Source organism: Agelaius phoeniceus, chromosome 14, assembly GCF_051311805.1.
Source record: "Agelaius phoeniceus isolate bAgePho1 chromosome 14, bAgePho1.hap1, whole genome shotgun sequence".
In the NCBI taxonomy this organism is placed as follows: Eukaryota; Metazoa; Chordata; class Aves; order Passeriformes; family Icteridae; genus Agelaius; species Agelaius phoeniceus.
In genome coordinates, this window is record NC_135278.1 from 5,569,798 (window position 1) to 5,596,428 (window position 26,631).

General features: G+C 56.8%; 1 protein-coding gene across 4 annotated transcripts in view; it reads right to left on the reverse strand.

Annotated features, from left to right (window-relative positions):
* The window catches only part of NLGN3 (neuroligin 3), a 39,906-nt gene extending 13,716 nt beyond the window's left edge, over positions 1-26,190 (reverse strand). For 2 of the 4 annotated variants that reach the window (XM_077186201.1, XM_054641665.2), the window contains exons 1-3: positions 26,044-26,190; positions 7,477-8,216; positions 6,322-6,381 (exon numbers count right to left, since the gene is read on the reverse strand). In XM_077186201.1, the coding sequence (XP_077042316.1) occupies positions 6,322-6,381; positions 7,477-7,954 (538 nt within the window). In that variant the 5' untranslated portion in view covers positions 7,955-8,216; positions 26,044-26,190. The remainder of the gene's footprint in view (positions 1-6,321; positions 6,382-7,476; positions 8,217-26,043) is intronic. The other 2 variants (XM_054641666.2, XM_077186200.1) reach the window with 1 other exon arrangement.
* Positions 26,191-26,631: the final 441 nt, after the last annotated feature.

Consider the following 26,631-nt stretch of genomic DNA (forward strand, 5'->3'; position numbering starts at 1 on the left):
CCCCCACATGTGTGTGGCTCCTTGTTATGCCTGGCCACAAACCACTGGCACCACTGCATGAGACCACCACAGCACGCAGGGATCCCTCATGACAGCTGCTCCCCTGAGCTGCCTGGCTCCATCCTGCACCAACTCCCTCCTTACAAGACATGTTCCATGTTTCACCGAGGATTTCGAAGGCACCAGTCAGCTTGACCTGACTAAGGCAGAATCCTAAACATATGAGTTTCTGTAACATCCTGAATGCCTTACAGATGTTCTGTGTCCCTTCGCCAAGCTGCAGTTCTGGGGCATGGGCCAGCCCAGCAGCCCCATGTGGATTGCTGCTGTGGATGGCTTGCAGTGAGCCTGGCACTCCCCAAACTGCAGAGAAGTGGCCTGTGGGCAGGAGGGAGCAGGGGTGCTGAAAAACCTGTGCCAAAACCCCACTCCTGCAAAGGACTGCATGCCAGTGTAGACACAAAGGCAAGTGGTGCCATCCCTGAGCTCTGGAGCTCTGAATCTCAGGAAATGCTGGGTGCTCTCATCCTCTTAGAGCTGCAGATCAACACCTGCAAGCCCTCTGCTCCCTAGTGCCTGCTACAAAAAGTTCCCTAGGTGATGGTGACCTCTGGGGAGACAGCAGGGTTTCCCCCAGGCAGGACTCATCCACACAGCGCCTGCACTGCCCAGGGACCTTCCCCTGAGACAAGGGGCTCTGTCTGACACCCTGCCAGGCACCTGGCCGACCCCAGGGTCCTGCTGCCACCACCAACAGCTCCCATTGCCACAGCAAGGGCATTCACAGCCCCCAGCAAAGCTCCCATCAGCAAGGGACGGGCCTGTGGCTGCATGGAACTACAGGACTAAATGCACAAAACTGGTCAGAAAGACAAAACTGGGGAGCCATGCTCACTGTCAGTCTGGGAGTGGCATTCTGCAGGTGACACGGGAGGTGGATAACAGAGATGGCAGCATGGAGTGGGACAGGATTTGAATTTACAAGGAATCTGTGATGGGGGAGGAAGAGATCTGAAATGGCTGTGAGGCAGCTCCATCAGGGGGAGAGGCTTGTAGAATGCTTTTAGCAGCCATGACCTGCTGCAGAAAGTCTGGAGGAGCAGCAACCAGAAACCTCAAAAAATCCAGCAGGCAGGAAAAGTTTGCAGAAGGCTGGGTCACATATGAATGCTGGGAGCAGAGGCACGATGGGAGCTGCAGCAGCATCCCAACACATGAAAGAATACTGTGAGGTGGTGAGGTGGAACAGCAAGTCCCTCTCAGGCAGCCCTGGGGCTACAGGAGGCAGGATGAGAAGAAAACTTTTCTGGAAGAAAGGGCAGAGAAGCACTGGAAGAGGCGGCCTGGGGAGATGTTTAAGGCCAGGTGGGACACACTGCCAGAAAGAGGTGAGGGAGAGCTGCTCCTGCCAAGGGCAGGGATGGATCAGCTGACTCATGTGCTGTTCTGACTTTCCCCACCATGCTCCAACCCGACCCCTTCACCTCCTGCTTCACCACCCGGCCATTCTCTGAGAATCTCACATCCTTCTCCTCTTTCCACCCATCCCTGTCATCTCCTGCCCCAGCACCTCAGCCCCAGCATCTCCCCCTTCCTGCTGCATCCTTCCCACACTGCCTGCCCAGCCCAGCCCCAGCCACACACTTGGCTGGGCATGTGCAGCCACTCAGCCTCTTTGAGGAGCTGCAAGCTTGACCTACTGTGTCTTCATTAGGAAGAGCTGCAAGCCCAGAAAGCACTTAAATGACGAAGTGCTCATGCAGTATTTGCTAACCAGTGCTGTGCACCAACCTCTTGGTACTTCTACAGGATGGGGATTTTTCTCTAATGAAGACAACAGCCAGTGAGCCTTGATCCACACTGTGCTTCAGAGTTGAGAAGCAGACCACAGGCAGCTGTTCCACTGCCAAAGGCCCTGGTGCTGTTAAAGCCCTGGGACTGGCCAGGCTGCAGCCCTCCAGCCTGGTCTCCTTCAGGGACAGAAGCCTCTGTGCAGATGAGAATGGAGGAATCAGCTATGAGGAATTGTCAGGTTGTAAAAGAGGGCAGTGGACAACATCTCTGTGACCTGAGCAACTGTCCTAGCTGAGCAGGGAGGGATCCAGCTGGAGACTGCAGAGCTTTGGGATGGCTGGGACAAGCCTCCAGCAACCTGAGCTTCAGGCACTGTGGAAGAGATGGCAGAAAGCAGCACTTGGGAAGCTCAGCAAAGCAGGAGTGCAGCGATGCAGGCCAGGGGAAGGGGAACAGCAGTGGCATGTGTGTGTGGCAGATGCAAAGCACAAGCCTCACCCATCAGCAGGAAGGTGCCAGGGTGGTATGGCCAACACTCACTGTTGTGACCAAGTGGGCTTTTTGCCCCTTGCTGCAGTGCTCACCTCCAGCACAACCCACCAATGCCCCACAGCTCGTGAGAGCAATCACAGCTTCACTTCCCTCACCCAGTAACACTTTCCACTGGCTCCACTAGGATACACAATGAGGAGTGTGGGAGCTTCTGTGTTTCATCACAAGTGACTCAATGTTCAGGGACACCCAGCCCAGGAGAGCTTCCTCTGCTCTGACAAACGCCACCACACAGAGCCCTGCAGCTCTCACCCACTCTCATGAGGATGGATTTAAGCCTGTGGATTCACAGCTGGAAAAACTAAAAGGGCTCATGGCTCTTATTCTCCTTACCCATCAAAAACACTCTCCACTAACCCAGGAAGTGAATGTCTGTTGTCTGCCACTTCACTTTAAGCTGACTGCAAAGTGACATTGTTCAGGCCGATAGGAAGGATGCAGATGCTCTTATCTGAGCCACTAGGAAGATTTAAGTTCAACTTTAGTAAAAAAAAAAAAAAAAAAAAAATCACTTTGCCTGAAACAGGGGCATCCATGCTGGATTTATTCTATCTTAAGTAAACCATACCAGCAGCACTGACACCAGTGCAATCAGAGATAAAGCAGGGTAAGGAGCCTCAGTTCTCAGAGCCTTCATTCTCAGCATGGTGTGGATAAGAGAAGAGCAGGAGCCTGAGATGACACCTTTATTCAGGGCACCTATAGGCAGCTCCAGCACTCTCTCCTCAGTGGGACTTCCGTGGGGCACCCACTGCTGCAAAGCAGCCACCATGCTGCAGGGAGCAGAGCCTCTGATGGCCACATGCACCCAAAGGGACACCTGCTGCCAGCCACAGCATCTCAGCTGCTGCTCTGGGAGTGACAAGGGACAGGGCCAAGAACGGTGCAGCTGTTGAACCTGCTGCTGCACAGCCCCACAGGCAGGGACAGCTCAGCTGGGACCTGTGCCATCAGCCCTTGCTCCAGGACTGCAGCACACCTCGGTGCTGCCCTGCCCCTCCCTGCCCTGAATGATGCAGAGGAGTTCTCTCCATCCCTGAGTGGACTCAGTAAAAGCATTGCATCTCCTCACGCTCTGCTGCCCCGCAGCACAAACACCGACCCTCACCTTTGCAAATCGCTCCCCGGAGTGGAAGCAGAGCCCCAGGGCGGTGGTCTGCCCACAGCCAGCCCTGCAGAGCAGCAGGCTTCGAGGGGGCTGGGAAGAAGCTTCCAGCAAGGAAGCACTGCAGAATTTGTGCAGCTGTAGGGAAGCCTCAGCTGGTACTTAGACAAGTCAGCTTCTTGGAGAGCAGCGGAGAAGCTGCCGAAGTGTTTCCTGAGCCCAGGAGCTGCTGGGAGCTCCAGCCACCCTCACACAGAAGAGGAAGATGCTGGACCTGCACATTTGTCTCTGCAATGTCACAGACTCTTTGCAGTCCCAGCCAGAGAGATTTGGGCATTCGCTAATGAGAACCAGGAAGAGCTGCTAAGTGCAGGGCAACCACATTTTTCCCCTCCAAAAATGACATCCACCTCCTCATGCCCTGCAGCAAGGATTGCCCAGGCTGGTGAGGAAGGGAAGGAAAAATCATCTTGGCATCTACCACAGCCAAAAAAAGGCTGGAAGTGTTGGCAGCACAAAGCATGGGGCAGAGCTGCATTTTGCACATAGGTACTGTGCTCCCAGGGTGTGTGTCTGTGTGTCTGTGTACATGGTCTTTGGGGGGGCAGCACTATTTCTGCAGCAAAATCTGAGCCCCAAATGAGCCTCAGTGCTGTCAGCTCCCCTGGCACCATGCATGGCTAGCTGCTCTCAAAGCACTGCTGCCCTGTACTGCTACCAGAGAAGGGACCAATGTGTATGGAGGAGACTGGCATTTAGAAAATTTCCATAGAGGAAATGACTGTGGACAACTGGGCAGGGAAACAGGGATGTTTTTCTGTCCCAGAGATAAACAAGCATGACTGATAAATTCTCAGTCCTTTGTCTGCTCTGAAATACACAGAGCTTAGGGGTGGCAGAAGTCATGAAAACTCCAGTAAGGTGGGAGCTGAGGCATTTCCAACCACCAAAATACCGTTCTGTGAGAGGAGAGCTTATCACTGCTCGTCTGTGGCCTTAGAAATAGTAATCATGATTATTCCAGAATGAGTCAATGTTCAAATGTTCAACCTGAGGAAATCAGCACTGCAGGTACATTACCCTCTCCCCAAGCATTACTAACCTAGGATACACAATGAGGAGTGTGGGAGCTTCTGTGTTTCATCACAAGTGACTCAATTAATTCAAGCCAACAGCTACCAGAGCCTGGCCAGAGCTGGAGGGAAGTGCCAGTGTCTGGGTGCTTTAATTCTTGGCACGCCACACCTGGATGTCCAAATGGCTGGCACTGGGCATCTGCTGGTCCATGAGTCAATAGAGGCCAGTGGGGGCAAAGGGAATGTCCCCCACCAGCTCCCTGGGAGGTGACCAGAGGCAACAGCCGCAGAGGGGCTGCAAAGAAACCCCGCCCGTGAGCAGAGCCAGCAGGGAGGGAAACCCAGGAGATGAGCACACCCAAGGTGTCCTGTCATGCCTTCTATCATCCCCTTGTCTGGCAGTAACCTGGAGCCGGCTCCCCTGGCTGCAGGGGGGCGGCGGGGGCTGCCAGCGCTGGCAGCCGGTGGGAGGGCCGGGAGAGGAAGCGCTTTGAAGTGGCTGGTGATCACTGGCACAGCCGGCTCCGGAGGCAGCGTGCACAGACTCCCTAATGCGCCAGCCCTTTCAGGGGCAGCCTTGGCACTCAGAGAGATGGCGTGTGAATAGCCAGGACAGCAACAGGAAAAGCAAAGCAAAGAAACCAAACAACAGAACTGGGGGAAACGGCTGGAAGGAAAGCGCTCCCCAAACCTCCAAGCCCAGCTGCACTGGCCCCGCCAAACCCAGGGGTGCAGGGAGACAGAGGCTGGGATGCAGGGATGCTGCTGCTGCTGCTGCAGGATGCCCAGGACAGCAGCCTGTGCTGGGCAGACACCCTGTACTGAGCCTTTCAGAAGAGCTTGGCTGCCTGACCATCCACACGTTCATCTTTGGGATGCACAGAGCAGTCAGCTCTCCCTGCCTGCACGGGGCTGTGTGGAGGGATGGGTGAGGCATTGTGTCTGACACGGGACTGAGCCAGCTACCATTTGTATGTCTCTACTCCCTTGTGCATGTCACTGGTTGGGAATACAGGATCATTTAGGGGCAATGGGGGAAGGTCAGTGGAGGCAAGGCAAAGCAGATGTGTCTGAACTGGAGGTACTTGGCTCCCCATGGGGCAGCTAGGACTGCTGTGGGCTCAGGGAGGCTGCTGTGCCATGGGCTGGAGACCAAATCCTTACTGGCAGGACTGGCACTGGCACGGGGGTGTGAGCAGTGGGGTGCAGCCTTGGCAGGCACAAGGCTCAGGGCAGAATCTGCAGCATTTACACTGCCAGGAGAGGCTTTATGCTTTTAACCAGGGAGCTCTGGATGCAAAATGATCAGGGATGCAACGGGGGAAAAGCTCAGCCCAGGATGGACTGCTGCAGTCCCCCATCACACGGGTCCTTCCCTGAGCAGGTCCATACACCCCACAATGGGATAACCCAACCTAAGGGATGTATTTCAGTGCTGCCTGCCATCAGAGGCTACCCCTCATGGCCAGGGATGGGGAGTGCCAGTGGGATGAAGGAGGGAGTGCAGGCTCAGCCCAGGAGAAGCTGTTCTGAAAGGCCTGGAGCACCATGAGCATCCTCATGACCTGACCCCAGAGCTGTGCTCCCAGCTGGCCAGAGCATCCGTGGGGCCATTCCCAGTGGGAAGCAGGGGGTGGCAGGGGGGGGCTGCTTGGAGGGTCCACAGTCCGGGTGGCAGCACAGAGAGGTGCTGGAGGAGTGCTGCAGGCCAGGGGCCAGCCAGGCACCCTCTCACTCTCTCACTCTCTCTCTCTTTCCTCTCTGTGCCTCTCTGCCGGTCGGCTTGCTACATACCTCCTTTCCTACATATTTTCTTGTTGGGCTTTCGGGTGCATTCCTTGGAAATCCGTTTTACTGTAAAATGAATAAAAGACTACAAAATAACAGGAGGCTCCACTGATGGGAGTGGGCATGCAATCACAACCACGCTGCTACCCTCCCACCGCCCCCGGGACCGCGGGAGGTGGGGAGGGAGCGTCGCCATGGGAGGAAAACTCTGGGCCAGCCGTGCTGGGCGAGAAGGAAGGCATGATGCATCCCGTGGGCCCCAGAGACAGAGGAGTGGAGCCAGCCAGCCTGGGAGAAGCCACCGACCCGCCAGGCTGCTCTGCTGTGTGCAGCAGACCCGCTGCGGGTCCCTTCTGGCCCGCTGAAAATCCCCGGGGGCTCCTGTTGCGGTGAGGCTGGGGCGGGCGTGCGGGCAGGCGCTGCCTCCTCTGCCCTCTACTTACAGTTCAGCTGGGATCCCCTACAAAGGAAAAGGTTAGACGAGGAGGCACCCAGCGCCGCTCAGCCTCACCCCAACAGGAGCGTGCCCCGTGCGTCCCCAGCACGCCAGGCTCATCGCTCTGCCGCCGTCCCACCGCGCACGGAGGAGCAGCCAAGCGATGTGTCTGCCGGTGCACCCCAACCTCCCAGCCGTACCAGGGCCCAGAAAAGGGCTCTGTGGTCCCTTTCTTGCCGGAGCATCTTCCCAGGGAGAGGCAGAGAGTGTTCCTCCCAGCCGCAGCCCACGCCCACAACTAGCGCATGGACCTGGGGAGGGTGGGAAGCAGGGAGGAAGGACGAACTCGAACCAACTCAAGACAGAACCTGGCACTCGGCGCCTGTGGGGAGCACAAATCAGCTTGTCACTCTGTGGATCTGCGGTCAGAGAGTCGGATTCAGATTTAGCAATACAAGAGAGGAGGAACCCGTGACGATGCCATGGAGGTGGAGGGGTAGGACCGGGAGGCGTGGAGGAGCAGGAGCACGCGAGACAGAGATGGCAGCTGAGGGCAAGAGGGCAAGCTGCGTGGCCAGAGAAAGCTTTCCACAAACAGACAGCATGCTGCGGGGTCCACAACCACATGCTTCAAACACAACACCCAGGTGAGACCAACCACTGCTGGGGAGGGGTGGAATGACCCCCCCCCTCGCTCTCCTGCGGTCACCCCAGTGGGGACTCACCATCCTCCGTGGGGATGTAGATGTTGAGGTACAGACAGTCCTCGTTGGGGTCCTGGATGTACGTGGCCACGATATCCAAGTTGGAGGTAAACCAGATGGGCAGCATGATCTCGGGAACGGCGTTGTGGATGTTCTGGGGGCAGACTGGTGAGAAGTGGGTAGCGTTCCTGATGCCCGACCAGGATGGTGGTGGCTCAGGGGGCATGAATCTCTTCTCCCCGACGGGGGGAGCGGCATAAGGAACCCCCAGGTACTGGTCCACGGGCCCCAGGATCTCACTGGGCAGCGGCACGCGCACCCCTCGTAACTTCCCATAGTGCGTGTTGACAGTGGGCGAGTAGACCTGGCCCTCCATCTGCACAACCATCGAGGCAAAGCTCAGCACCCAGAGGGTGAGACGCAGGTCCCAGCTGGCCACCAGCTCAGGCACTTGGAGAACAGGGGGGAAGAGAGGACTTCTCCAGAGTATCAGCCACATTGTCCGGGAGAAACAGCACCAACATCCAGGCCTGAAGCTCCTGGGGTGAGGTCTCAGAGCAGCCCCATCACACCAAGCCTCCAATTTGCCCACCAGGAACAGATGGAGCAGAAGAGACGGGAGTCAGGGGTGCCCAGCCACGCCTTCTGCTGGGTGGTCGGGAGCACGGACTCAGGGAGAGGTGGCACCAGCTCCTCACAGCCTCCCAGCTGCCTGCTGCTGCCTGCCTGCCAGCGGCCCAGCCCGGAGGTGACTGCTGATACTGTGGAGAGATGGAGGGAATTAACAGCAGACTTGCTCTGGAAGAGTTGAAGACGTGCAGTGCAGAAGGAGCCAGGATCTCTGGCTGAGCCTCCCACCCATGGGTGCTCATTGGCTCTGCCAGCAGCCGGGCAGGTGGCTCTGGGAGCAGGCAAAAGCGGGCAGAACAAGCAGAGCATGTGCAGACACACACACGGTCTGCCCATGCCTGCAGAGCCTGTCCCCAGTGCTCAGGGGCTGCCCAGAGTTTGGGTGCCAAGACAAGCAGACAGTGCTGTGTCCCTCCCCATAAGGAGCCCGTTGGACACCACTGGTGCCAAGCACAGCCCCTGCACAAGATTCCCCTGGCACCTCTCCTCTCCTGGCTGAGCTGGAGCTGCCTGTGCTCCGTTCCTGGCCTTCAGCACAGCACTGCTCCCCTGTTGGAGCAGCCTACACGGGCAAACAGGACCCACACGTCCTAGCCAGGCACCCGTCTCACCCACCAGCACAGTCCCCATCAGCTTCCCCCTCCACTGGGCAAAGCAGGGAGAGCCCAGGAGGACCCGGGTGCTGGGCAGGCAGGAGGTGAACAGACAGAGCACTTGTGCCCTCCCTCCTTCCCACCTGCTTGTGGGCATCATCTGCCCTCCCTGCCAGCCGCCTGTGGGCATCTGCCCTCCCTGCCAGCCGCTCCGTGCCCCGGCAAGCCCGGGAGGCAGAGCTGCGCTCCCCCGTCCCGCCCGGGCTGGCAGCACAGGAGGAGCAGCTGTGGCAGCCCCCGCGGGGAAGGGAGGGCACCGCAGATGGGGACCCGCGGATGTGTCAGCGAGCAGAGCTCCTGTGCCAGGGAGCCCTCGCTGGAGGCTCTGTGGATCCTCAGCGCTCTGCCCTTCACCTTCCAGCACCGCCTGGCGCATTTCGGGCTTATGTAAGTGCCGCCCGCTGGGCTCCCCCCGCAGCCCCGCTGCTCCCGGGGCGCCGGGCACGGGGAGCCGGCCCGGGGCTCCCCGCACCGCAGCATCGGCCCCGGCCGCTCCGCTCCTCGGCGGGCGGATCTGCAGCCGGTCCCCGCGGGAAGGCGGCGGTGGCTCGGGGGATGCTCACTGGTCCTGTCTCAGCCACATGGGCTCACGCTGGGAGAGACGGCGGTGGTAGTGAGCGAGGCACCTCCGCTCTGCCCCAGGGCATCCTGACATGCCCACCCGGCAGATCTCTCCCAGGCTCAGAGGGGAGCAGAGTTGCCTAGAAATTATTGGAGCACAAAATAAGGGCTGTATGCAGATGGGAGTTTGCAGCTCTGGTGGAGGTTCAGTTGGGCAGGGATTCCACAAATAGAGAACACCTCATCCAATGAGGAAAATCTGCAGGAAAAAAAACCCCACCACCACGAAAAAAAAAACCAACCCAGAAAAACCCAACCCCCCCACCCAAATCTCCCAGACAGATAAACAGAAACCCACAAAAATACCCCACCCAAACAAAACACAACCAAAAACCCCCACAGAAGGTGTCTCAAATCTGTACTGCACATGTGCAGGCAACTCACTGCTGGTCATTAAGGGAATGGGCCCATGCTGTGCCTGCCCTCCTGATACACCCAAAGAACTTGGCAGCCTCAGAAATCAGGGTAACACAGTAAACAGAAACACTCATCTCAGAAAATCATGTTACTGCATTCAGCCCACCCAAGCAGCAAGGCCTCACAGGGCTGGGCGTGCAGGCACCTCTCCAGAGCCTGCCAAGGGAATGCAGGTGATGCCAGACAAGGAGGGCAGCACAACTCTGCACATCACTCCCCTTCACCTCCTCCTGCCCCACCAGGCAGTGACAGAAACACCCCAGCAGGAGCACAACTCTGCTGCGTTATCCCCCAAACAGATGCCAAAGCCTGAGAAATAAAAGCTGAGTCAAGGGCCAGGAAAACAGCTGAGGCACCCAGAGACCCCAAGCTGAGCTCTGCCCACCACTGCTGGAGCTGCATCCGCAGCACAGTGCCTTGGCTGCCCTGTTCTGCCTGCAGCTCTGGAAGAAAACCATCACTCATCTCACATTCCTTGCCGCAATGCTCCTCCTTCAGCAGAGAGCTGACCTTTGCCTGACAGCCACATCCCAGGGGTGCAGGGCTGGCCTGGACCCCCCAGAGCTGTGCTCCCAAGCAGGATCTCAGAGGTGCTTCAGACCCATCACTCTGCCTGACGCTGCTGGAAGGCAAACTGCCCAGTGTAAATCTTCTGCTTAGGTTCCTTCAGGTACCACAGGTTAGGATAAAGCTAATTATTAATGACTGTCATATCTAATTTGTATGACTGGAAGCTACAGGCAGCTTCCAGTCTTTACGATAGTGCATCCAGTGCTCCCTGCAGAGCCATTTCAACTGATCTGTCATCATTTTCTGTCTGCAGGAGCACCACAGCCCTGCCAGGGGTGGTTCACCAGCTGATTCCCCAGCTCCAGAGCTTCCTCATGGCTGCAGCCACATGCTGCCATGGGCACTGCTGCTCCACCAACTCCTCCAGGAAAGCAATTTCATGGCACCAGGGAGTGCCACCACACAGCTGCCCAGCTGGGCTGTGCACACCAGGCACAGGGCTGAATTCACAGCCCACTTTGCATCCGTGGAGCTTCCGCACGCCCACTGTAACCATCCTGTCCTGACACAGTGAGGAATCTCTCTTTACAAAGCACAGCCAAAAACTGCTTCTTGCTACAGCTCCTGAGAATTATGCTATGATGATATTCCTCTGGGTTTTTGTTTAATCCTCATCCAGATCTGAAAAAACAAGGAAATCTGAAGACAAAAAAAAACCTTAAGGTAAAATAGAATTAAGTACACATTCTTAATTTAAACAAAATGATGCTACAGGACTAAAAACTGTCTCCAATTACGAGCTTTACAAATACGAGGCACAGAGGTGAGTTGCAAAAGTGATAGCCAAATATGTCCAGATATGGAGATGCACAGTCAAGGCCCAGCAGCCCTAATGTTACTCTGGAGAGCCACAAAGCCTTAAAACTCAAATACAGCTCACGGTGTTTTAACATTTGTAATTCCACATTTGGTTCCATCATTTTTTAAAGACTCTTTGCCTCCATCTGCACATGTCCCCACAGCACAGAATAAAGGCACCCAAACAATCTCAGTGACATGCTTCTAAGCCTTCCTATGTTTGGATTTTTTCAATTACAAACCCGAAAGACGATGCAAACCCTATATCTGAAATTCCCTGGGTTTCAAATGCCTGATTTGGGATAATTACAATACCCCTGTAACACATCTGATACCCTCATATTGCTGTTCTGCGCTGTGTGCTTTCTGATGTAACTTCATGTTAACATAACATTTAGGATGGGAATTTAGCCTTAATTTAATGCTGACAGACTGCCATAAAAACCCAAGCTTAATCCCTTCCACTGTGGGATGTTGCATGTGCCTTGCATTGCTGCCTGCTGCCTCAACAGCTCTTCAGCTTCTTGGTCTTTCAAAGCATGAGAAGGAACTGAGAGACCAGAGAAAGGACACTTCGTTCAGGGAAGCAATTCCCTTCACATCCCATGGGAGGTGGGAGCAAAACTTTCCCAGTTTTGCCGCCTACAGCGCTCTCAGTGCTGCCTCCAGCAGGGAAGCCAAACGTGTCCCCCAGCGAAGATGGGCTGCTGCCTGCCAGGAGCTGTGCCTGCCAACCAGAAATGAAACCAGGCTGGGCTGGGCAGGCACAGCCAAACTGGGAATGCTCACACAGGCACTCAGTGAGAAACTGGGAGCATAAAGACACTGCAGGCATCCCAGGTCGCTCTGCCAGGCTGCTGGTGGGTGAGCAGAGGAAGTGAGGCTGCTAGCTCGTGGGGATGTTATTCATGTGCTTTGCAAAACAAATGCTCTATAGGTATTTCCACGGCCACACTGTCTGCCAGACGCTTCCTCCTCAACAAAGAGACGCTCTCCATGGAAACCTGGGCGGGTGGGATCCTCTGGAAGCCTCTCTGGCAGATGCATATTCAGGCATCTCACACCAGCCAGACAAGCCGGATCCACACCTCCCCTGGCAGGCAGCCGAGGAGATGCCAGCAGCCAGCCTGCTCTCTTGTTGGACCCTTCACAGGGCCCAGCCTCCTGCCCTGGGGCACCAAGCCCCAGTTCAGCACACTCATGTTGTGGCTCTGTGTCCCATGAGGTTCAGAGCCAGGACAGATGGAGACCTCAAAGCACCCAGCTGGCACGGATGGATGATCTCCTTCCAACAGCCAGCAGACAAGATGTCCCATTGCACCCTCCAGCCACTGTGCCTTGTGCAGCTCTGCTCACCATCTGACCCTGCTGTACTCTGCTGAGAGCCAGCCCATGCACCCCAGAACAAACATGCACCCAGCAAGCAGCATGAGAAACTTCTGCCTTCCTTTCTCCAGCTGAGCTCCAAACCTTTCCACCAGCTCAGGCTGGTGCTCAGCTCTCAGGCAGCAGCACCTGCCAGACCTGCTCCCCACCTGGCATCTTCTCTCCTCTGCTGGGCAGTAATGCCAGCTCTCACCCAGCCCCTTCCCACCCTGCCTACAACACTGCAGAAAGCCACAGGAAACCCTGGGGGGCAGAGAAGCTGCAGCACAACTGGACTGATGTGCTTGTGCAATCCCTCAAGATCATCCCTAAGGCTGCAGGTCCCACCCCAGGTTACCCATCCAGGCCACAGGCAGAGGTTTCCAGGTCCCACAGCACTGTGGGGGCATTTCCCAGGTCCATCACAGAGCTGGTGAACAGTGATAGATGGCTCACAGTTACACTGGAAGGGACATGTAGGGTTTCACAAAGGTCTGCCCTCCTGCTGCTGCTGCTCTGCTTTTCCATGAATGACCTAAATGACAGAGCAGAGTACATTTCAAAATCTGCACGTGACACCCCAGCACTTCAGAGGCCAGGATGGGAGTTTGACATGCTCCTGACAGACTGGGAAAAGGGCTGGGAGATGATGGGCAGGACTGTAAGGCATTGGGAGGCAAAACAACTGCACAAAGAGGCCACAGAAGAAGAGACAGCAGCAGTTCTGCCACAAGGGTCATGAGGGCTACAGGTGAGTACAAACTGAACGTGAGCCAGCATATCATTGCCACAAAAAAAGGCAACTACAGCAGGATGTGTGAAAGGCCAGCTTACACATGAAGTAATTACTCTCCTTTCAGCTCATAAAGACACACCAAGTAATTTTACTGTTGTCCAGAGAACCAGTTCATTCCCCAAAAGATTTGGACTAACTGAGAGAGGCCATGGGAGACCAGCAAGATCATCAAAAAGCTTTGGAGAAACGTCTGGAAGATTGGGATTAGTCTAGACAAGAAAAGTCACAGGGCACAGTTTTATAACATGCAAAGGCCACTGCAAAAAAGTTCAGAACACTCTGCCCTTTTGTGCTAGGTAGGAGACACATCCATACTGAGAAAGAAAAGTTAAGGGTACACCAGGAAAAGTTAAAGCACTCCATGGCAATCTGCAAAGGGCAGATGGATGGAGCAAGTGAGCAGCAGGGTCCCAGCAGCCCCCCCAGCCCAGTCTCCCACATTTCTCATTGCCCTGGCTGGCAGCTCTGCCCCTGCCCTCATTCATTCAGCATTTGTCACTGTCTGGGCATACACAGCCACCCTGGCCACGAACCCTTCAGCATTTAGGCTGCAGAGCAGAGCACTCAGGAGGCTTCCCAGCACCACGGAGCCCAGAACATCCATTCACTCTGCAGGGGCCTCTCCCAGCGTCCAGTGCTGCCCAGCTCACTCTCCTCCTGAGGCACATCTGCAGCCCCCTATGGAGGCACCACAGTCACCCCAACGGGACAGGAGGAAAAGTTACAAACCCCGCCCTCATTTGCACCAAGATCTGTCCCTATGCCTGTCCTAGCCCCTACCCACAGCAGCACCAATATTTTAAGCTGTACATCAGCAGCCTAGGAGACACTCCAGTGCACATCCTTTGCCCTGGGGAGAGGATGAGGCACCACGTGAGAAGTGTCAGTTCAGTTCCTCAACGCTGCGAGAACATATGTGGGACAGAAGCTCTTTGACAACTCCCAGACACATGCCAAGATCCTCGAGAGCTTCCATTCATAACAGAAGAATGTTACTCAAAATCCCTAGAAACAGACAATTTCAAGAGCCACTTCTGCCGTGGTGCCAAAGGCCTCCTGCTGCAATATGGCCTGTCACCATTGGCTCCAGAGCCTTTAATGAGTTCTTCATGAAGGAGCCAAGCCAGCCTTGGGAAGGACACCAGGGGCAAAGCAGACCTTTCCCTTGCCCACATCTCAGCCTTTCCAGACACTTCTGGTGTTGAATGTCAGCACACTGCTTGATGCCTGGCTCCAGAAGACACGCTGCCCAGCAGGTGAGACAACCTGGATCATTTCCAGCTCTCGTTTAGCATCAAGAGCTCCAAAAATGCAGGAGGTTTCTCGGTGTCACCGAGCTGTGACTGGTGGTGCTGCTGAAGGACAGCCTGTGAGCACTGCAGCAGGGACAGTGTTGGGGTCAGCACCCAATACTGCTGACGCAAGAAGAAGGTGACCACTATAGAGAGTCCAAGGACAACTGTGCTGGGAAGCCTGGAGCTTTTTGGAGTGGGCTACACGCTCACCTTGAGTTAGTCTAGATTTTGAATGACCTTCCCACTCACTGCTTCCCAGGAGCCTGGTGGAAGCTGAGAAGACAGGGCCACATGGCACAGCCCACAGCTGCTGTGTGAGCAGAAGGCTCTGCCAGGACAGGGAGAGGGCAGTGACAGCAGCCTCTCGGTGCACTGACGGGTTCCCACATGGCTCAGGGACTGCTGCTGGAAGCAGGCTATTTATTGCCACGTTCTGGATAGAAATAATCTGGATTATCTCACATTATGGCTTTCCTGAGCCCAGCATGAAGGCACAGTGGCAGTTTTTCTTTCCCTCACCTCGCTGTTAGCAGTTTCAATGTACAAACACCTGCAGGGGCAGAGCTCAAGGAGAGGCATTGCCCGAGCACAGCTGAACCCGCCCGAGCGGCGAGGGCTCAGCCCGAGGATCCCGGACCCCGGCGGCGGCAGCACCGGGATGTGGCACCGCTCTGTCCCGGTGAGGGGGCCGGGCTGGCGGGGCCGGGGCGGCTCCCGGAGCCCCGTGCGGGGCCGGAGCTGCCCGCAGCGGCGGGAGCTGTCCCGTCAGCACCGCCCGGCCCCGCCGCACCGGCACCGCGCACCCGCGGCCCCCGCACCGCGCAGGGGACACCTCGGGGCTCCCGACAGCTTCCCCAGGTGCAGAGGGAGGCGCTGAGCTCTCCTCCCTGGTACCCAGCGACAGCACACGAGGGATCGGCTCAAAGCTGTGCCGGGGAAGGTTTGCACTGGGAGCTAGGAAGGATTTGTTCAGCCAGAGAGTGGTCAAACACTGGACAGCCTTCCCAGAGAGGAGGTCGATACCTCAAGCATGTCAGTGTTTAAGAGGCATTTGGACAACGCCCTTAACCACATGTCTAATTTTGGGTCAGCCCTGAGTGGACCAGGCAGCTGGGCTGGATGATTATTGTAGGTCCCTTCCAACTGAAATTATTCTATTCTATTCTATTCTATTCTATTCTATTCTATTCTATTCTATTCTATTCTATTCTATTCTATTCTATTCTATTCTATTCTATTCTATTCCATTCCATTCCATTCCATTCCATTCCATTCCATTCCAAGCAGTGCTCCACAAATAAATATTAGGATTACTCCACCTCTGGCTTTGTGCAGGCAGGTGGCTGACAATGCAGAAGTGCATCCACAGAGCCCTGGAATTTCCAGACGAGTACTCAGGAGTGAGCTGACAGACAATCTGCTTTCAGCAAGCCCTTGGCACCAGCACAGAGTTCATGCCAAGACAACTTGCTCACTCTCCCACACATCACAAACAAGCATCAGGCACCTACTCCAAGGCAATATAATCTCCCTCAAATCTGTGATCAACACTCCACAGCTAACAGCCCAAGTGCAAATCTCACCCAGCGAAGAGAGAGCTGACTCCAGCAGCAGCATTCCCCTCACTTCCTTCTCCAGCTTCAGGAAGCCACACACTGACATTATCCCACCTGCTCAGCACCATCCCCCTCACATCTGCCAGAGTGATGCTTCCTCTCCTAAATAATTGCCCTGGAAACTACCACAGCTAACAGGGGCCATTTTTAAAGTTAACAGGGATCATTATAACTGAACTGTGTTAGGGAACAATTACACAAGCACAAGGTTCTCATCAATAAGCTTCTGAAAGTCCAAGTCCAAACACATTCGTATTTCTTATGTCAGCAAAAGCAGGTTTGAAGTCTAATAAAGAAAGGAGACTTTGGTGACCCAAAGAGGCTGGCACAGTGACACCCCCATTTCTGAAATGCCTGAAACTAAGAGGCAAGTATGAAACCAAGCTGCTGAGGCAATGTCGTCACCCAAAACTCTCTCATACCCAGCCTCTCAGGCTCCTTCCTGGGCACCCAGCCATACAAAGGACAGGAAGGAACGGGCCATAGGCAATGTGCACCATGTCCTACCCATACCTGGGCTAGAACAGCTCAAGACATCTCACACCAGCCCCAAGGGAAGCTCAGAAAGCATCAGTGGCTGCAGGCAGGGCGAGTGTGAGCACAGCCAATGCTTTCCATGGACTAGTGTGGGCTGGGGGAGGCTCTATAAATGTAAGGAGGTGGGCTGGGCAGAGAGGAACCGACTGCAGCTTAAAATACATGGACTTCCTGCAAATGTGATTAGGGAGGGTGGGCAACAAAATCCAAGAGTGTTCTGAATGGGAACAGCTTCATCCAAAATAAGTTGTCAATGTTTCATTTTTACTGACTGAAAACAGGAAGCGAAATGCATTAATCAAGGGCTGAAATCCACAAAGTGGCTTTGGAGCCTCTGGTTTCAGCAGCAGAGCCAGTAAAGGACTGTTGCTTTTACCAATATCTGCCCCAACCAACCATTTCTGCCTAACATCACTCCACTTTTTATCAGCTCAGAAAGGTTTTGCAGGGCAGAATTGTGAAACAGGTCATGGAAGTAATCTGGGATAAAGGTAATAAAACCCAGGACAAAGAACAAAGATGAAGGAAATAGCTGGAGACAAGCAGGAACTAACTTTGGCACAGAAGCTGAAACATGACATAATGAGTCTTCTAGTGAAGAGATAAGGTTACAAGTTATGAGGCAGTGTACAGGAACCATCTTTGTGCATGATGTGTCACCACCACCTTGTCTTGTACCATGAAACACCAAGCCTATGGAGCAAGATAAGTCAGTGGGGAGAGCCTGTCCCTGTGCCAGGGGTGGTGTGGGCCATCCCAACAGAGCCACCATGAGGGTCACAGTGCAGGCAGCAGAGCCTCGTGTGCTCCCTCAGGGTGCAGGAAAGGCCAAGCATTGCAGTCCAGCACCAAATTGTTTCCTCACTGCAGGCTCTTTGCCCAGGAAAGCTGTCCCAGATGTTTGAGCTCATTGTCCACACCACCTCCACCTTGCTACAACAGTCCCTAAGGCCAGGTGGAACACCAGAGAGGCTCTGCACAGACACAGGAATCCAGAGGCTGGGGTGCAGGGCTGTGCCACCCCATGCTCCCGAGTTTCCCACAGCTGGGAGAGATGCAGGTCCTGTCCTGTGCCAGAGATGCCCCAGGTGAACTCCAGCCCATTGCCCTACTGTGTGCCCCAGCACATCCCACTGGACTCTACAGATGCTGAGTTTTGTGTTAGTGTGAGTGGCCTGACCAAAGACCAGAGGTGATTTTCTGACCATATTGCAAATGTCTCTTTGAGCCTACTGGCACCAGCAGTGACCCAGTGCTCCATGACACTGCAGCTTGCCTGGGGGCACAATTAGTCCCAGCTCTCTGTGGCTGGCCTGGGAGACCACGATGACCCCCTCCTCAGAGCACTGCACTCTTCATTACAACAGAGGGCTGCTCTCTGGGAAGCAGGGAGTGGGATACCCAGCCCTGGGGCAGGAGATGGGGAGCAGTGACCACTGGTAGCAAAGCACAGGCAGGACAGAGCATGGGTCAGTGCAAGCTGCCTTTGCTAATGCTGTAATGCACGTTCCCTCTGCTCCCACCAGCGAGCAGCTTTCACTGGAAACATCAGAAAGATCCAGATGTGGGGGCGGGAAAACGCCATTGCTGCTGGAAGCACCATGGACTCCTCCATCCACAGCACCACCCTGCAAGCTGTCCCTGCAGGGGCCACCAGGTCCCTTTCCCTCCCAGTGCGCCCCCGCAGGGCAGGGGACACCATCGCAGCATAGGGGACACCATCCCGGGGCAGGGGACACCATCACAGGGCAGGGGACACCATCCCGGGGCAGGGGACACCATCCTGGGGCAGGGGACACCATCCCGGGGCAGGGGGACACCATCCCGGGGCAGGGGACACCATCCCAGCGCAGGGGACACCATGCCGGGGTAGGGGACACCATGCCGGGGCAGGGGACACCATCCTGGGGCAGGGGACACCATGCCGGGGCAGGGGACACCATCCCAGGGCAGGGGACACCATCCCCGGGCAGGGGACACCATCCCAGGGCAGGGGACACCATCCCAGGGCAGGGGACACCATCCCCGGGCAGGGGACACCATGCCGGGGCAGGGGACACCATCACAGGGCAGGGGACACCATGCCGGGGCAGGGGACACCATGCCGGGGCAGCACCTCCTGGCAGAGCTCCTGCGGAGCCGGGGCCGCACAGGCAGAGCCAGGATGACACAGCTGAAGGCGGCACATCCTGCAGCAGCCACCGCTGCTCCGGGCTGACGTCAGCCTCCGCAAGAGCTGGCAGGCAGGACACGCCGTGCATGCGGGCCCGACACCGCCCGGCTCCGGCACACACCGTGCCCTGGGCTCCTCACCGGCCACCACTCGGCTACACATTGAATTTCACAGCCGCACGCTCAGAGGAAGGCACAGGTGCAGGAGAAGCCGCCCTCCCCTCTCCACATCTGCCCTGCCGCCCGCCCCACCCCGCTGCTGAGCGCGGCTGGAGCTCCGGAGCGGCTCCTGGGCAGGGCACAGGCGGCAGCGCCGGCTCACCGAGGGCAGCCCTGGCACAAGGGCCACCCCCGTGTGCTGCTGGCACACGCGGCGTCCAAACCCGCCCATCTGCAGCTGAACGAGAGAAAAGCCCATCCCGGAGTTATTGGTTTCCCCAGAAACCCTACAGGCTTTCCCAGGAATTCTGGAAACGCACAGATTTGGTATGTGCTCCAGTAAGCACCTAAGGAGTTTATACAGTTGTCACAGCCAGGGACCACCACCAGCACGGGCTCTGTGCACAGCTGGCAGCCCGGACAGAGGTGGTGTCTGTCACCTCAGAGGGACCTCAGAGAGCCCAGGTGTAAGTGCAGCCCATGGTGCAGCCCAAGCCCACGACAGCCTCTACCCTCCTGAAGCAGGGGAGCCTGCTCTCAACAAGGCCCTCAGCTGCTCTTGTTCCCAAACCAAACCCAAAGCTGGCGTGACTAAGCAGAAGACCATGGAAGCACCCTGGACTGGAGCCTGCAGCTCCACAAAGTCCTGCTCATGCAGCCAGGGCTCACTAGAGACTGTAGGTCAGGCAAGCCAGCAGCTAGAAAGGAAACCCATTCAAATTTAATCCAAAATGTATTTTCTATTTTCCCTTGTAAATTTATCTTCCCATATTTTCTATCTTCGAGCACAAAAAAGCAGAAAGCCTAAAACCTCTGGCAAAAAATCCTTTAATGTGTTTTACTGCAAATACCACCTCGTGTTAAGAAATAAGCTGGACCGGAGCAAATCAGGCAGCCTGGGGATGCCCTGTCTCTCCAGAGGGAGCAGACCAGAATGAAGCAGGACAGACAGGCGTGCTGCAAGGACCAACAATGCCAAGGAAAGTCAAGTCCAAGTGCCAAGAGAGCTCTCATGCTCCCTGCTGCTCCTCAGAGGTCCCTGAGCACAGCTCTGCCCCAGCAGATGGCCACTTGGAAGCATTGATCCCGGTGGACACAAGAGGAATTTTTGGTTACAAAGAGTAGGAAACCAATTGGCTTCTCTTACAGCAGCTCCCTGCCCAAATCTGCAATCTCAGATTCTCATCCAGAGACCCCAGTGGCAACAGAGACCAAAAAGACAGGACAGGAACAGAGATTGTTTCTTTCTTGTGGCACAGGACAGATGCAATCCAAGGGAAATTTTGGGTTGTGGTTGCAAGGACACTTTTGTGCTGCTGGCTGGACACTTCCCTCAGTGCTCCTCTCCATAAGCTAGAGCCTCACTCGACCTCATACTGCTGCCTGCCAGCCAAACCCCACAGGGGACTGCTGGACCCCCAGCTCATCCCTGCATCCTCCTCTCCGAGTCCACTTCTCCCACAAGAAGCCAACTGCTCCCAAGCCAAGGCTCCATCTCCCTGTTGTCCTCTGGACTGCTCAGGAGCTGGGGAACAGCCTTCTGGCATCCCACATTCCCCAAGGTAAGGCTGAACTGGACCCTCATGGGTAGCAGGACATGAGTCTTTTCTCATCTGAGGATAAAACCAGGAACAAAACTGACACTGATGTGTATGAGAACAGGCAGGAAGAGGGGACTGGAGGAGGGGGAGATGAAGATCAGATCCCTGGTGATCTCACAGTGCCTATCATGTGCAGCAAGTACCAGGGAACTGGGACAGCTCTGAGACTCCAGCCCTGCTGCCAGCGTGTCCCTGTGCCCAGGGAACCAGAGGAAGCGGAACTGTCAGGGAACACGGCAGGAAGGGATATTGCCATTCATTTTCAAACCAGCTGAATTAGCACCTGATCAGTGGACAACAGCCTGTTGGAGGTCTCCAGCAAAGGGTCCTGTGAAGCCAAGGCTTGGTGCTCAGCACAGGTCCTGTATCCCCCTGCAGGTGCACCTCCACCACGTGGGGAAAGCATCCCACAGTTCCAGTGAGGGAGCAGGACTGAGCATGCATCCACCACCCTGTGCCAAGCAACAGAACTGGGTGGGGATAAACCCATCCTTCTTCACCAAAGCCCAGTGCTCCCTCCTGGCTCCACACTCTCTGGGGGGCAGAATGTTATGAAAATAACAGAGCAGACCAAAAGTCCACCTTGCTCTGTGTACTTGCAAGCAGTCAGAAGCACAAGCAATTCCCAGCTCAGCAGCTGCCCAAGCCATAGGTGGATCTCAGTGTATTTATTAGTTCTGAGGGAACCTCTTGTCCTTCTTGATATCATCCCATTTCTCCTGAAACTAATGCAAGGTTTTGCTGTTCATGACACCTTGTCCTGAGGACTTTTGTGATTTGATAACACATCTGCAAGAGGCAATGCCTCTCCTCCTGTTTGGCACCTCCTGAGAGCTTAATTTGATGTGACCTTGTACTTGTATGAAAATAAATAATGCACAGTTAACCTCTATCGCTTCTCTCCTGGCCTCCTGTAGACACATCTTATCCATCTTCTGTTGTTTCCTTTCCAGCCTGAAGAACCCTGCCTTATTTAGCCCTTTTTTTTTTTTTTGCAGAGAGGCCACCAGACCTCTGACCAACTCTGCTGCAACTTCCAGGCATTTGACTCCACAATGATCTCAACACCCACACATCTCTCCTGAGCTCCCCGTGGGCAGCTCTAGAGACAGAGACACAGAGCAACCCCTGTCCCCTTCCCCTCCATCACTGTCCCACGAGTCCTCAAGTTGCTCAGTGGTGCCTGGAGTTATGTGAGGGCAGAAAATAGACACAAAGACAGTTGGACTCACACATTCACCTTCACAGCTCCTGTAGCACTGGAGGCCAGCAGCAGCACATGGACAGGACCACCTCCCCAGGGAGTGCCACACAGACATTTTGGCCACGTTACAGACTTGGGAGTCCTCTCCCACTCCTTTAGAGCAGCACCAATGCTGAATGAAGGCCAAGTCCCTGCAGCCCCTGATCATCACAAAAGGGCATTCTCAGCAGTCCCCTCCCCAAGCCCATCTCAGAAGCCTCCTGACCAAACTTTTTCCAGCCATCCTTGCCCTCTGCAGCCCAGGCCCAGACCCAAACAAGGCTTGTGCACTGTACAAGCCCTGTAACATGCTCTCTCTGCAACCTTTCCCAAACTTTGCCACCTGCTCTGCTGGCACGGCCAGAGCATCTGGCCACCAGGCAAAGTTTCAATTCTGCTTGCCAGGCACCTTACAGGATATGCTTGCACTGAGATGCAGCTTGAAAATAACAGATGTTACTCCTCTGTTCTGCATTTTGCAGTGTCAGGAACAAGGCTTCTTTCCCAACAACCCTCTGAGCTCCTTGCCAAGGTGGTCTCACCCCAAACAGCGCTCCCCAGCACAAAATCCTGCCCACAGACAGCCCCTGCCACGTGCTGTCCCTGCTGCCAGGCAGACAACACGGCAAAAGGAATGCACTGCAGGAGCAGAGTTTCCACACACAACTTCAAGACTTAGCAGGAGCACAGGTTTCATCATGGACTGCAATGCCACTTGACTACTGAGCCCAGACAAGCCTCCAAACTGCACATAACCTCCCAGCCAGGGAAAACTTCCAGGAGCTACACAAACCAGACAGGACCCGGCAGCTGCAGCCAGAAGCACCCATGTCTTTGCACTGCTCCCTCTTCATCCCCATTTCCTCTCAGTCAGACTCGCTCCAGGGTCTGAATGATGTGGGTTCAAACTGGCAGCTCTGGCAATTGCAGGACCATTTATTCATTCCCCTCACACCCACAGCAGAATCCTGCTGAGGCCAGCAGCACACAGTGCTGGTCACAGCCTGCTCCCTGCCCCCAGCTCTGGGGAGTATCACGGTAGGAGACCACCAGAGCATTCAGCCCCCCATCCGGCACCACCCAGCTCAGCTCAGCTCAGGCCTCAGACCCAGCTCTCCCTGAGTGCCCTGGTACCAGGATCCAACCTGAATCCAACCTGCCTCCTGCTGCTGAGGTGCCCTGTGCTGCCTGTGACCACCTCCCCTCCACAACACCCTTGGCTGCCTTTCAAAGCACTGTCAGTGGCAGCCAATAACCACAGACCACCAGCAGAGCAATCCCTGTCTGGGATCCACAGGGAGCCGGCAGTTCCAAGGACAGAGCCAAGGACCCTGCCCCATCCCTCTGCACTTGGTGCACAGCCCCAGGACGGCAGATACACAGCCTCTCTGTGCTCTGAGATCCCACAGGCTCCTCTGCAGCTCCACAACTTGTTGCACGGACACACGCTCCATGTCCCCATCCCTGCCACTGCCCACCATCCTTCCACCCTTCTACTGTTACTGGATCCCTCCAGCTGCCACCAGTGCAGCAGGGACACCTCCACTCTGCTCTGTCTGAGGCCACGGTAGCTCCTGGACAGCCAAGAGAGCTTCCTTTCTCCCCTGCCTGCTGCAAAGAAATAGCTTCTAGAAGGAAGGATACAGGAAGATGGCAGCAAATTGCCTGGGAGGCAGCAGACTCGCTGTGGCTGGGGGGGTTTAGGAGCTGGCTGAGCTGATGCTGTTCGGGAATTGTTTAGATGGAGCTTAGAGACTTGATGACCTCAAGGTCCCTTTCCTATCAGCTGTCCTAAAACACCTCCTCCCTTGACACAAAGGCCAACGTGGACCTGCCAGAGGATTTTGGCAATCACCACCTCCTTGCTTTTGCACGCGGACATGATCCTGATCAAAAGACACCTGGAACAAATCCCTGTCTGTGCTGGATGTGAGCACCCAGAGCAGCCCCCACAGAGAGCCAGGACAGACACAGCCACCACATCTGGAGCCTCAGCACAGTGCCCTGCCAATTCTCACGCTGCCTCCTGAGGCTTTGGCAGGCCCCTGTCCCTGGGCAGCTGCTCAGTAGCTCCACTCATGACTCCCAGGTTCTGGCTGCCCTCACCACCCTGCTCTCGAGCACCTTCCCTCCAGCCCCTTGGGACAAAAGCCTCTACACGGGCTCTGGAAAAGAAACAGCCCCAGATGAAAAGGGCAGGGCAACCCCCTTGGCACGGGCTCAATCCTCCTCTCTGACAAGGCTGCCCTAGATGCTCACTGCTGTTGAGTGTGGGCAGTTGGAGGCTGTGCAAGGCAGCACCAAGCAGACCCTGCCAAGACGGGCTCTGCAGCTCCCATTCCCTCAGCACAGAGCTGTGCAGGGCCCTCACACTCCCGTCCAAGGGCTGCCCTGCACCTTGGCAGCTTCTGCTGGTGCTCTGGAGGTTGAGAGCTGCGTGTTTGCAGGTGTCCAACCAAACTCCACATCCCGACTGCACACGTAACCATGGCAACTGCACATGCGAGTGGCAAAGCCTCGAGCCCGGCTAACTGCAAATGCAAATGAAGCAAACACATGCACAGTGCTAAAAGTGTGACCTCTAAATGTCAGCCTTTAACCATTTTGCAGACACCAGCTCTGGTGGCGGCCACCTGCAGCCTGCAGAGCAGGCAGAGCTCTGGTTCCAGTGGGGACCTCTGGGTGCCCAGCCCTGCAGCAGGTGCAGCCATGGGTGCTGGGGTGCACGCCTGGCACAGGCATTTCCCAGAGCTGAGAGTGACTCCTGCCTTGTCAACCAGCAGCTCCCTCTCTGAGGACACATCCACTCCTTACCCAGCTGGTAGATGCTCCCAATTCCACAGAGGACCCTGGTTTGCTGAGGAAGGAAGGTCCCAGCAGGCTGACACAAACCATGGCCAGCACAGGGGCTTGTGGGGAGCTGGCTCTGCCATCACCTGGGGCTGAGCCAGCAGCAGCATCAGATGAGGCACTCTCAAAGGATGGAAGGAAAATCCCAGCCTTTCAGGGATGTCATGTCAGAGCCACCTCCCTAAGGGAGGTCTGTGGCCTTGGGAAAGGCTGCTGGTAGAGGCATAAGGAGGTGTCACTATTTGGGAGAGTGTGGTCCAGAAACTGACTGGCTGGACAAAGGTCTCAGGTCCCTTAGCATTTCTCTCCCTTGCTGCTGACAGTACTGGATGCAGACAGACCCCAGAAGCGACCAGCACCCACCACCCTGTCCTGCTCCGTGGCTTTGAGCATGAGGGAGTCAAGCTCAGGTGAGCAGTGCCAACTCCAGCCACAGCCCCTGCACTCAGCATCCCGCTCAGGGACGGATGGCTGGATGGATGAATGGACATCTGGCCTGCTGCCCCGCTCAGGGATGAGTATGGCCAGCTGTTTGACAGCAAGCCTGCCTCCAATGAGGTCCCTGGACCAAGAGGGAAACAGGGAATGTCCTTCCACTCCAGGAGCCCAATGGCTAATGTCATTCCTAATGCTATGCCAAATAAACTGAGCCAAGGGGATCTCCTGCCTGCCCTTGACCCAGGGATGCTCACACCAGCAGCCTCATGCCTGTCAGCACGAGGAGCATCCTTGCACCCCAAATAACCCACCCCCAGTACCCACACCGCACCCCAGAGCCCCGGGGAGGATCCCAATTCCCTGGAGTGAGGCGCTCCAGCCCGGCGAGCCGCGCTGCCCGCTCTGTGCCGGGTGTGCCGGGCCGGGCCGAGCGGTGCCCGGCGGATGCGGGGCGGGGGCCGGGATGCGGGCCGCGCAGCTGAGGCGGGCGCACAATCCCCCTTTCAGCACGTCGCCATGGCAACCCGCCGGCTCGCCGCGGCCGCTCATCCGGCCCCGTTAACCCTCGCCGTTACCCGCCGCCGCCGCGCTCGGCCCCACCCGTTAACCCCTGCCCCGCCGCGCCCCGCTCCGACGCCCGGCTCCGGGACCGCGACCCGAACCGGGACCACCCCGCGCCCCGAGAGCCCCACGGCCGGAGCGGCGGCCACCCCCAGCCCCGCGCCGCGGGGCCGGTCCGGTGCCGTCCGGCCGCCCTCCCCATCGCGAGCGGCCGCGGGCCGTGCCGTGCCGGTCCGTGCGGGGCGGGGCGGGGCGGGCGCACTCACCGTCGGGGGCGGCGGCGCGGCTGGGCCATGCCGGTGGCGGCGGCGGCTGCCCCGCGCTCCGCTCAGTCCGGCCCGACCCCGCACCGGGAGCGCGCGGCGCGTGCACGGCGGAGGCGGGCTGGGGAGGGGCCGCTCCGCTGCACCCCTTCATTGCCGCCGCCCTGCCCGCCACCGCCGCCCGCCACCGGCACCGGCACCGCGACCGCCCCGATCGGACATCCCGCGGCCCCGCCAGCCGGGCCCGGTACCGCACGGCCCGGCACCCGCACCGCCCCGGTCCCCGCGCCGAGGGGATGCCGCGCCCGCCGAGCGCCGCGCTCCGGGACCGCGCCCTCCGGGTACCGGCAGCAGCCGCACCTGCACCCCCGTGTCCCCCAGGCCCCTCAGACCTGCCCTGCTCACGGCACCGGCACCGCTCTGCCATCGGCCCTGGGCGGAGCGGGTCACCCCCGCATTCCCGACCGGGACATCTGCACCTCCCGGGGCACCCCGCACCGCCCCAGTGAACGACCCCATCTGTGGGGGCATCCTGGCACGGCCCCGGGCACCCTGCACTGTCCTGCGCACACAGAACCCTGCCCCACTGCA